This window comes from Gopherus flavomarginatus, chromosome 4 (assembly GCF_025201925.1).
Source record: "Gopherus flavomarginatus isolate rGopFla2 chromosome 4, rGopFla2.mat.asm, whole genome shotgun sequence".
NCBI lineage: Eukaryota > Metazoa > Chordata > Testudines > Testudinidae > Gopherus > Gopherus flavomarginatus.
In genome coordinates this window covers 208412316-208424886 of record NC_066620.1, presented here as the reverse complement: position 1 = coordinate 208424886, position 12571 = coordinate 208412316, and the positions used below count along the sequence as shown (strand labels likewise).

Below are 12571 nucleotides of genomic sequence, written 5' to 3'. Positions count from 1 at the left end.
TGCTTACGCTTTGCCCCAGCCCAGGCAGGCTGCTCTTTAGGGAGGCGTGCTGGGGCTAGGGTGGCCAGGACTTGCGGTGGCTGGGGCCACCCATTGCTGGGGAGTGGGGGTAGAGACACTTGGGCTGCCTGCCCTGGCACTGAGGCTGTGAGGGGGGGAATGCGTCGCCCTCCTGCCCGGTGCTCCAGGGCTGGGGGTGGGGAAGGGGGCAGGCAGCTGTGGGGACGGGGGGGCTTCAGCGGGGGAAAGGGGTCAGGTCCTCAGGCGGGGGGGGGGGAGGGCTGGACAGGGGCTAGCCTCCCGCAACCAGTGGTTCACCCACCGCCCATGTCTGAGCCCCTCGAAGACATTAGTATATTCTCACAACACTGTTGCAAGACCAGAGGAGTGCTAGTATCCCCGTATTACAGGGGTGGAGGGAAACTGAGTCATGGAGAGATTAAATGATTTACCCATTAGCAGAAAGGCTCTGGTAGAACCAGACATTGAACTAATGTCTCCTGAATCCCAAGCCACCCTGCCCTCCTTAGCACACCACATTGCATGCAGATTTCAATGATCAAATCCCTGTCACCTGATTGATTGCTTCATCCTCCATTTTCTGTTGCACCCTGGCAATGTCCATTATTGAAAGGAATTTTTGTGTATGTGTGTGGGGAGGGATAGCTCAGGTGTGTGTGTGTGTGTGTGTGTGTGTGTGTGTGTGTGTGTGTGTGTGTGTGTGTGTGTACCATTGCCCTCTGCTGGATGGAATCAGTACTGCTCACGTGTGTGTCGTAGGCCTTACGCTGTTTGTAGATAAAGGTCAAGTTGTAAAGATCTGTGCTTTGTGGAGCTGGGAATCCAGGTTTTAGGCCATGAAGTTAGCATAAGAACTGTGAAGCTTTGGGTGGCCACAGATTTGCTGTAGGATTTTGAAACTTGTGATACTGAGGGAAACAGTGATTTAAAAAAAAAAACTCTTATAAAGTGATTTAATGTTAGAACGAGATCATAGTCTGAATATTTTATAAGCAAATATGTAGGTTCTTTTTATTCTATCAGATCAAATAACTCACATGCCAGAGTCTGGGTCAGATGTATTTCCAACGCAAATAAGTCAAATGAGAAAAAAACGCAACATATTTTCAGGACGGGGTTCAGACATTTGTTAAAAATCTTTTGTAACAAGGCTTTTTACATGAGATTAAATCCCCAGATATTGACAGGGATTCTATGAGACAAGGAACACCATTCTGTAACTGGATCTGCTAGCTCCGACCCCAGGCAGGCCGACTGTAGAATTGAGGACAATGTTCATGTTTGCTGGCAATTTTTCAAAACAAAAAAAACCAAACAGGCAATAAATCCATGTGATATATTTATAACTATTCCCCTGCTATTCCGAGAACAGCACACAGGCCCAGGGATCACGTATGTTCCACTTATGCTCACAAAAGCATAGTGCACGAGTGTGAATTGTCTAAGTGCTGTCAGCTACACAAAGTAAATCATGAAACAATGGAGAAAAACGCTACTTTCTTGAGTCGCTTTTGGTTCTACTTGCTTTAGGGGCACTTGATGGAAATGTGATTTTCAAGTTGATGGTGGCCCTTTAAAAATAAATCCTCAGAACATTTCTGTTGGTCATAAGTCTTGCTCAATCGTATTTTGTGTGTTGCCGGTGGCCCTTTAAATGTTAAAGAAAATAAAATCTAAGCAGAAAAGAGTGGAGAAAGAAGGGTAGGAGTGGAGTCTGATCAGCCATGTTCTGCTGCCCTCATTCCTATTTAAAACAAAAATAATCCTACCACCATGTTCTACTTCGCAGCTTTCCCACTTATCCTCTGGTGTGCTCCGCAACTCAGCTCTGTAGCATTAACGGGATGACCAGTGCTTCCAACTCCTTGTGATTGTCCTCATGTGCCCCGTGCTATTTGGTGTTTTTTCTTAAAGCCCCAGCTCCTGGAGTCATGTGATTACATGAGACTCTCAGCTCTTATTTCAAGAAACAAAGTGAGTCTTGAGTCCTTGTGGTTGCAGTGAAAAGCTTGAAAACATGAACCCAAAGGTTCAGACACAAGAAGGCAAATATAAAGAACTCCAAATGTATTAGTTTAAAAAAAATAAAAATGATTTTTAAGCTAATCATGATATGTGGGACCTGGCTCATGATTTTTGAATGTGATCCTGGAGTTTGCCTGCTTTTCCAGATGTCCCTGTGCTCCACTCCCCAGCTCAGATCTCATCTGCTGTATGGCAGGAGTCTCGTGCCTGCCTTAATTCCCATGCGGCGTACTCTGGGCCTGCATTTTAAAGCCAGTGTCCACTCGTGGAAGTGAGACTCCTCTAAGAGTCCATCTGGGACTCGTGTATACACGAGCGTGCCGCTCTCACCTCTTATCATAACAAATTGGTTTAGGAAAGGCAGTTTCTCTGGAGGAAGAACTGCTCTCACGCTCTGTTTAAAGCCGGTAAGTGCCCGGCTATGCGTGACGGATAGTGTCTCCTTTGTGGAGGTGCTTCAGTGAACTGACAAGACACTTTTTTAGGGGGAAATGTTGATATTAAATTTCCTTCCATCTGTAAACAGAACTCCAGGGCTGTATTAATGGAAACCCATTTCCACTGGGCAAATCAAAGGGGGTGAAGATAACAGGCAGAAGGGGAGGGTAAGAGCTGTCAGAGTTGAATAAACTGGTTCAGATATGTCCCATCCAAAATAACATAGCAAGGATCTTTGTCCCCCTCTAGTGGCCAGCTCATATGAAGAGGCTTATAAGTCTGCTACTGCATTTGACCTAATGGACCTTGTCGCTCTCTTTTAGGTATTTGTATTACGACACTATCTGAGCACCGCACGATCTTTAACATAGTTATAGAAGTGCTGTTATCTCCATTGTACTGGTCGGAAACTGAGTCACAGAGAGACTAAGTCATTTGCCCAAGGTCACACAGGACGTGTGTGGTGGGACACAGCTTTGAATCCCAGGTCCTGAGCTAGTCCACTAGCCACCCCTGGCTCTTCTTCTTTAGCTCATGCTTTTAGCTCCAGAGATCTCATGTTCAGTCCCCAAAGACAACCCCTTCAAGGCCCAAAACGTAGGTTTTTTAAACTTAAAAGAAACAAAGGATTGGTTTGGGAATGATTGTAACATTGGACAGGAATATGTAGCTTCCTGGATTATTATTTGTCTTTATTTCAAAGAAGTCTTTCCTTTAAATGGTAATAGTCCCCCACAATCAAATATAGACCTGTGCAGTCACCCACCACCACTCAGGACCTCCCAGGGACCACTGACATCCTTGTCACTATAGGTGCATGGGACCGTCTGCCCAACCGTTGAACTGGGTCCATTTTGCCTGGTGAGTAGCACCTTACTCTGAGCAGTGCTCTTGATTTCGGTGAGACCACGTGCTGGTAAGGTACTGCTCTGTGAGAGCATGGACCCTGAGTGATCTGTATCTGAGCAATGACCTTTCCTTCTAAACCTGCCCCCCTCACTCCCACCCCCTAAAGAAAATTTTTTCCTGAGATTAGATCAGTGGTTTTCAACCTGTGGTCCACAGACCCCTTGGGGTCTGCAGATATGACTAAGATTTCCAAAAGGGTCTGCACCTTCATTCAAAATCTTTTAGAGGTCCGCAAATGAAAAAAGGTTGAAAAGCACTGAGATAGCTTATGGAAGCACGCAGAGGCTCCACATGACACTGGGGGCCCATTGCATCATACAGAAAGACCTTTCCCAGCCTGAGGACCGTGTAGTCTGACTAAACAACAGGCAAGAGGGGAAAGACTCATCCAAGGTCACGCAGCAGCTCATTGTTCAAGCCAGATCCAGCCCCCAGTTCACTTGGTTCTTTGGCCAGCTCCTTAACCACTAGACCAGGCTGTTTCATGTTAAACTCTGCCTCGGTCCCTAGCAGTTTACACTCTCAAGACCCAGTGCTGTGAGGTACTGGGAGCCTCCTCTGAGGTGCTGCCGGGTGCCCTTGACTCCTTGAGACTTTGATGGGAATTCGAAGTGCCAGCGCCAGTCAGGTCCAGCCCCAAGTCAGACCTAACACAGTGGCCAAAGAGCAGGGGAAGGGGTTCAGGTGTAACGTGTGATGATGCAGTGGAGGTGTTGATCAGGGAGAGGGGTGGTAGAAGCAGTGAGTTCTGAGAGGAGAGGGAGGCCATTCCAGTCAGAGGCTTCTGCCTTTGTTTCTCTCGTAAATGGTGGCCTGAACCTTTCCCTGGCAAATGCAGGACCAGCGCTAGGGTTTCTCGTGCCCTAGGCGCCCGGCCATTTCGCCGCTCCCCATGCTGATCCCACGGCTCCGGTGGAGCTGCCGCAGTCATTCCTGCAGAGGGTCTGTTGGTCCGTGGCTCCGGTGGAGCTGCCGCGGGAGGTCCACCGGAGCCGCACGAGCAGCCGACCGTCCACAGGCATGCCTGCGGCAGCTCCACCGGAGCCGAGCCGCCTGCTGCCCCCCCTCCCCTCCGGCAAAATGCCGCCTCCCAAATAATCCTGACGCCCTCGGCGATTGCCTAGGCTGCCTAAATGGTAGCGCCGGCCCTGGGCAAACGTAATCCCCTCCCAAGCTGCCATTTGCTGTGCCTGGCTCTGGGCAGGGCGTAAATCTCCACAGAAGGACCTGGCGTGAAGGGTAATAAAGAGGTCACATTATAGACCCATAAATCTTCGCTCTCCAGCGGCTCAGTGAAAGGGGAATTGTTGCCCTGAGTGTGACTGGAGGAGCCCTTCCCTCCACTCCCATTGTTCTGGCTCCCTGCGGGAACAGTTCAGGCAATTTGCTGTCTGACTAAATGTTTCCTTTCCAGGCTGCTAGTACAAGGTGGGGGGAAAGAATAAGTGTCAAAAGGGCTCATAATGACTGGATTTAAAGCCATGGAAGCACTTACTCAGGCGCCTTCCACAGGGAGCCTCCAGAGGCTGATGCTACTTATTCCTCGTTATTGATGAAAAGGCAAAACAGAACGAGCAGAACAGTCGGAAAACCAAACCCGACCAGATCCGTCTGGCGCTGCAGTCCTGGTGTCCTGGCGAACCCGGCTGTCCTGGCTGTTTGCAGTCACCGCGCGCAGGTTCTTAGCATGGTGAATAGGCTTTTCTCTGGCACACAGTCGTGTCTGAGCAGATCTCTCCAACGCCGATGGCTACATCCTCACAAACCACCCCGCTCGGAGCGGAGGTATTATCCCCATGAGGGGAGAGGGGCGCTGAGGCAGAGAGAGATGAAGGCCCAGCTCTTCACAGAAGGCTTCATATAGATCATAAGGCCAGAAGGCAGCTTTATGATCATCGAGTCTGACCTGCTGCAGAGCACAGACCAGAGGACTCCATCCAGCCTTTCCTCCAGTGTCCCTGAGCAGAGCAAGAGGGGCAGTGAGAGGACCTGAGAGCAGAGACATGGCCGAAGGCACTGTTACAGTACATAGGGCAAGGAGACGAAGCTTTGTCCGATGTAGTAAGAACCAGGAAGCCAGTGAAGAGCTCCCAAGAAGGGAAGGGGTAGTGAGGCTGGAGTCATTAAGAAGTTAGGTGCTCCTTCTTTTGTAGATTCCTGGACTGTTACAGGCAAAAGGGTCCATTATGGTATCCAGCCTGTCTCCAGTACAACACAGGCCAGAGAACTCCACACAGTCATTCCTGCATCAAGCTCAGCTGGATGTGGTTGAGCTAGGCCTTGTTGTATAAAGACATCCAGTCTCGCGCCTTCTAATTCACCACTAGGATAACGAGACCGTGCCAAAGACTAAACTAGACATATCAGAGCTCAAGACTCCTGTTCTATATCAGTTTATACTGTGTGAAGAAGCCCTCCTAGGGAGCATTCCTGTTAAAGAGAACAGGAGTACTTGTGGCACCTTAGAGACTAACAAATTTATTATAGCATAAGCTTTCGTGGGCTGCAGCCCACTTCATCGGATGCATGTAGTGGAAAATATAGAAGGAAGATATATATATGCACACGGAACATGAAACAATGGGTGTCACCATACACATTATAAGGAGAGTGATCAATTAAGATGAGCTTTTGTCAGCAGGAGAGAAAAATAACTGTTCGTAGTGGTAATGAAAATGGCCCATTTCTGATTCCTGTTAAAAGGATTTCAGCAACATAAAGTATGCCCTGGAGAAGAAGGAGGCTCTCTTCCTGATGAGGAACGTTAGCAGTCTCTCCTCAGACAGGTCTGTAGTGCTGGATGAGATTGTGATGAGATTATTATACCTTGCAAACTTCACCTTCAACTCCTGGCTGTGCATTTCCTCCTTGGGCAGTGTGATCTTGTCACACTCACCTTGGAGATCAGCATTCTGTTAGAGACATCTGCATGCCCCCGAAACAGCTGGGTAATATTAATGGTCTGATTTTCAGAAGTAATGAGCATCTGCAAGTCACCAGGAGCTATGGATGATCAGCATTCTGAGATACCAAACTATGGGTTTAGGTGTAGAGCTGAATGGGAAATGGTTTAGTTTGTTTGTTTGTTTGTTTGTTTGTTTTTTCCCCTACAGGAAGATTTAGATGAAAGCAAACCATGTTTGTCAACATTTTCAGTAGAAAATTTCAACTTTTTATCAAACCGAAAATCCCCAGAATGAACATATTCCACCAAAAATTGATGGAAACTGAAAATTTTTTGGTTTTCTGATGAGAAATTGAATTCTTTTGAATTCACTTTCTGCAAACATTTAAATATAAGCAAAACCCCATTGTTCTGCTGGAAATGATTTGTGACCAGTCCGTCTTAGTGGGTTAACTTTAGGCACCCACTTTTGAGGATGCTGGCCATTATCTTTAATGGGTGAGGCAGGTTAAACCCACTTGACCATGATAAGGGAGAAGGATTGATCGCAGTGCTCTTATGTTCGTGTTTCACTAAGGAAAAGGAGAGAGACTGTGAGAAACAGAGCAGATAGGAGGGAATGAAAAACTCCAGTGGGGGGAAGGAAAGGTGGAGAAACACAGCAGAGCATAGGTGGAGTGAGAAATGAATACAGAGAAATGGGGACTAGGAAGGGAAAGAATTTAGTGAAAAGAAGTTTCACAACGTTGTGCCTGACAATAGACCTCAGACCGATAGTAATGAGACATACTTGACAGTAGAGCTGGGTGGAAAATGTTTGGGTGTTTTTCTACAGAAAATTCTGACAAAAATTAGTAAAAAAAATTGTTGTCAAAGATTTTAGCAGAAAATGTTGACTTTTTTTCAGAAATCCAAAACCCTGAAAAATTTGTTTTCAGCCAGTTTTTTTTCCTGTTTTTGACTGAAAACAAACAAAAAAAGACCCCAGAGAAAATCTTTTTGACTTTTGGCCAGCAACTTTCAATTTTTGGTTTTCTGATTAAAAACAATTAAAAATGTCTAGGAAAGCAGACACTTCACATGCACCTTTTGTTTTGTTAAAAACATAGTTTTCCACTGGAAAAAGTTTTGAGTTACAATTTTAGACCAGCCCTGGTTTACCCATTTTTCTTTGGAGCATGTGGAAAATGTATTAACTGAAACTTTTTTTCAAAGCAAATTGGCCTTTTGACAAAATAAAACTTTGTGTGCAAAAATTTTCATTTCTTTTGAAAATGTTGGGGCTTTCATTGAAACCCACTCAAAAATCAGAGGAAATTTTTGATTTTGTTGAGATTTTTCACAGGGAAAAACTCGTTTCCTAACCAGCTGCTCTAGTGCCTTTGCTTTTCAAACAAGACTTTTTGATCTGTGGTTTGGTTGAGACTCAACTAATTGTAAGGAGATAAAGAAGGCATTATAATCACTATATTGCGAGGATTGGCAGGGATGGTGTCCCTAACCTCTGTTTTCCAGAAGCTGGGAATGGGCGACGGGATGGATCACTTGAGGATTACCTGTTCTGTTCATTCCCCCTGGGGCACCTGGCATTGGCCACTGTCAGAAGACAGGATACTGGGCTAGATGGACCCTTGGTCTGACCCAGTGTGGCCGTTCTTATGGCTACCCTGTGCATTCCAAAATCATGAGTCAGGCCTAGAAAATAATGAGATTGGCATAAAACTCATGATGGTTTCTAAAAATAAAAGATGTTTCTTTTTCTTTGCCTTCTGCTTTCAAGCTTTTTCGCCCAAGCATGTGGGTTAGAGTCTTTCTATTTTTTTCCAAAGGAATGCTGAGATTCTTATAACATGTCTCCAGGAGTTGGGGATTGAAATAAAACACAACATTTCACAAGACTCAAAATGAAACTGCAAAATCCATAATGCCCTTAAGCATTCACAGCCTACTGAAATCCCCGGCACGACTCCTGTTGATTTTCATGTGCTTTGGATCAGGTCTTTATGCTAGAATCCCATTTTCTCCTGACTTCAGTTGTAGACACTGCAGCCGGGATCTGCAGTGAAAGGAGTGGGACACCAACGAATCCGCCGTGGGCATGGAGTGGGAGATGGGTTCCCCTGATGAAAACTGTTATTCTCAACGGGCTTGTCTCTGAGATGTCTATGGAGAGATCTGTTAGGGTCCCAGAGATCACACAGCTATAACAAAGCCCGTGTTGCATGGCGGGGTTCCTAGGATCTGCAGTACAATACTGAACAGGCCACTTCTGCAGCAGCTTCTGTTTGGCATGGCCTAGCCTGAACAGCTTCCAAAAATGCGCTTTTATCAACACTGGCCTGGACCTTATGTATATTCTGTCTCTGTACTGCAGTACACACCATGTAACGTGTTTCTGCATGAGAAACCCCAGAGGACTGACACCTCCAAGAGTGGCTGAGTTGTGTGCTGCAAACCCAGGACAAACTGAGCTGCACTGTTTTTTCCCTCCCCCCTCCACTTCTCCTTTTTTTGTTATCATTCTATCGAGGCTCAAGGAACAAATGCTGCAGCTACATTCTACGGGGTCTACATAGTTTCTATGTTTAGACTGAGAGCCAAGCAATCTCGTTCCTTCAGTTATAATCAGGGAAGTGAGCCTGCAGGAATGATTTTGTAACAACTCCCCCACCCCATATGGGTTGTATCTTCAGCTGAGGCTGCGCCAAAGCACTCTGAAAGAGGATAATCCGTTAGCTAAAGGAGTAACTCCGCAAACTGACAGCAGTCGTAGGCTGTTATCCTCCGTATGGGTTAACATCCGGGATGCGTTGCCATTTTGGCGGCTTAGATATTTCTGTCCCATGAATGCTCACCTCAGATGTTCTCATTTTACCAAGTCAAAGAGAATTGCACTGAATTTGTCCTTGATTTCAATGGAATTACACCTCTTTATGCTGAGGAAGGGTTTGCACTGTTATTTGTTATCTGCACATGTACCTCTCTAATTCCCCTCTATGCCTGATTCAAGGACAGGGTGACCAGGCATCCCAATATTATCAGGACTGTCCTGATATTAGGGGCTTTATCTTATATGAAACTATGTCCCCCCACCCCCTGAGAAAAAAAGTGCCCTGATTTTTCACACTTGCTATTTGTGACCCTATCCAAGGATGACATGGGTCTGTTAGACCCACTAGCTACAAAGCCTGTCTTTTGAGCTCCAGCGGAATTTCACTCTGAGGAGCTCCATTCAAGTAGCGGGCACAGTCCCCCTGGCATAACCTTGGTCAGCTGTAGAGATTGAACTGGGGGACTTCATTCTGGAGCTCAAAGCTTTCGTCTCTGGAGCTCACACTAAGGAGCTCTGACAGATGCTGCTCCTCTGTGGATTGGGCCCAGAGTGGAAGGTGTAACACGCAGAGCCCAGCACTGCAAGCTCAACCTGCAATCTGAAAATCAGGATGTGATCCGTCTCTTACGCCATTATCAGAGCGATGATTTTATGCACTAAGCATGTAACTGCCAAAGCGGAAGAGAGTCCAGCTTACTCTCCCATAGCTGTCTTAGGGCTGCAGTGCTTGAGGAAGAGTCTCTTTAGCATCTCCAAATTTCCAGGAACATATTTTATAAGCAGACGTCCTGGGCCAGATTTTTCCACGTGGGTACTTCTGTGAAACTGGCTAAAAACAACCCTGTGCAGTATACTGACCTAATGCATGTGATCATGTTGCCCTCTAGTGGCTCACTCCACTCACTATGGCATCCTGCTATTTTCTTGTTCTTGTTCTTGGGGAAGGTCTCCTTTACTCCAGGTGGTAGAGGCCTGTTTTGCTATGCTGAGAGTCACAGGGTCAATTCTGGATGATGAGTCTGGTGTCAGTAAACAGGTAGCGTATTACCTGTGCATCCATTGTGCATGTGGGTCTAGTGCTTGCATGCAGAGCTGGATGTTTACTCGTGCAAGTGTCTTCCTGATTTACATGTGACAATGAAGCCTTTGCACCCTCAATAGGTGTATGTTGTTTTCATGTGTAGCCTTGATGAGCCCAGTCCAGCATCCCTGGGTTTCCTTACATTGACTTCAGTGGGCTTTAGATCTGGGCCTACATGAGCAGCGGGGCTTTGATGAAAAGAGAGGGCCTCAGTTTGCACCTCTCTGGGTAGTTTTACAGCCTGGTTTTACAACCTACTACCTTGGTTTTCAACCTGTGGTCTGTGGGCCACTGGGGGTCCCAGACTACTTCTCAGATTTCCAAAGGGGTCCGCCCCTCCATTTGAAATTTTCTAGGGGTCTGCAGATGAAAAAAGGTTGAAAACCACTGGTCTAGTCTCTGAGAGGCTCATAATCATTACAGGGTTTTATTCTCACAACACCTTGTGAAGTAGGGAAGTATTATCCTCATCTGATAGAAGAGGCACAGAGTAGATTAAGTAACTTGTCCAAGGCGCTAGAGAATATGTGTAGCAAAGGCAGGACTCCTGAACCCCAAGCCAGGGGCCTAGGAACTTGGCCAGCCTGCCTTTAATAAAGCCTGCCTTTGCCAAGGAAAGCCGTAGTCTTCCCCCCCTGACCCTCATTTTTCTGCTCTCTGCAGATAGCAAGGTACTGCTTGAGTATTTAGGACCAAGAGTGGAGAGTTTTAAAAAGGTTTTATTTAACTCCATCTTTCCACCCTCTCTTTTTGTTTTTTTTGTTTTGTTTACTGTCATGCCAGCAGAGTTCTTTGACGACTACTCCGAGGGGCGAGAATGCGTCAACTGTGGAGCTATGTCCACCCCACTCTGGAGGAGAGACGGCACGGGCCACTACCTGTGCAACGCATGCGGGCTCTACCACAAGATGAACGGCATCAACCGACCACTGATCAAACCCCAGAGGCGGCTGGTAAGGAACGGCTTGTGTTGCTTGTGTGCAGCCTGCGCACAACTACACAATAGACTCTAGAACAGGAAACACTCACTCAATCCAAGCTGTTCAGAGGCGCCTGGGCACTCTGCAGTGATGAGGCTTAGAATCCTTGGCAAAAGTTGGGAGATCATCTGGTGTTTCGCTTCCTACCCGTGCTCTGTCTCTTTTCCTTTTCACCCAGCAGCCTCCTGGGCCTCTCTCTGTGCCTCCAAAATAGCATCCTGGTTTCAGCTGAGTTGTCTATGCCTGCAACACTCTGTGATCTGTTGTATTGGCTGCATTGGCTCCTCAATGGAGGTCCCATGGCAAATGGTGCAAAGGACTGTGGGACACATAGGAGACCCCAAGTGCCTGCCTGCTGCACCCAGCTGAGCAGAAGGTCAGCTCTTGGATTTACAGGGTCCTACACAAAATAACATCTACAGAGTTCTGCCCCTGCCCCCCAGCTCCCTTTTCACCTCCAGCCTAGTCCCCTCCACCTCTCTCTACATTTCTACCCACGTCTACATACATGTGATGCCCACCCCCTGGCTACCTCCTGCCTGCCTATGACCTCCCTCAGCTTCTGGTGACCCCACCATCTCCATAGCCTCTGGTGGCTTCCTGTCTGAGCAAGCCAGGAGGTAGAACTGAAATGCTGGGGGTGGGAAAAGGAGTGAGACAGTTTGGTGTGTCCCAGGGCCTGCGAGATTGGCGTCAGGACAGACCATGGATAGGGAATCAGGCAGCAGCTTCTAGCTGATAGGTTAGGTGAATCTGTCTCTGTGTGTGCAAGTATTTAGACCATGCCCATCCCCCTGGGATCTGTGCACCTGTCTCTGGGGAAGGGCATCCTGCAGCTTCGTAGAGCACATCTGTTGGAGGGGAGGTGAAGAGAGAGATTTGTGCCTGGCCCTGCTGGTGAGAGACCACCGTCCCCACACTGGTGCAGCAGGTGTAGATGCTCTATGCCCTGCGTGATGTCCTGGGGAATGGCCTGCTTAGCCCAAGCCCGTTTATCCCCTGGACACCCAAGACTCTGCCACAATCCTCTAGCGGCAAGAAGCCAGCTGAACAGCTCCCTGTAACACCCCATCCTGCCTCCATGCCAGGAGGAGGGGACGTTGTCCATGTGCAGTCTCCAGCCCCACCTCCTCTCCTCTATCCCACATGTGTCTGAGCTTCAACGGGCCTGTCGCTCTCCAGCATCTGCAGAGAGGCAGAAGGCAAAAATCACACCACTGCCTCAGTTTCTTTGGCTCAGCTGGCCATAATCCACTGGCTCCGGTGCCCTCTGCTGGCTAAAGCGCTTCATGGCCACGTGCTCCGGGTTTGTCCTCCTAAAGTCACTTATGTTTTGTGCTTTGCTAGGCCCCAGGCTGGCTTGAAAGAGCACTAGGGGT

The 12571-nt window shown here is 47.5% G+C and overlaps 1 protein-coding gene across 2 annotated transcripts in view; it reads left to right on the top strand.

The window, feature by feature from the left end:
- The window catches only part of GATA4 (GATA binding protein 4), a 41288-nt gene that overhangs the window by 17647 nt on the left and 11070 nt on the right, over positions 1 to 12571 (top strand). Inside the window, exon 2 of one of the 2 annotated variants that reach the window (XM_050948909.1) lies at positions 10999 to 11165. In XM_050948909.1, coding sequence (XP_050804866.1) covers positions 10999 to 11165 — 167 coding nt within the window. Of the gene's footprint in view, positions 1 to 10995; positions 11166 to 12571 lie in introns of both variants that reach the window. The other variant, XM_050948908.1, reaches the window with a different exon arrangement.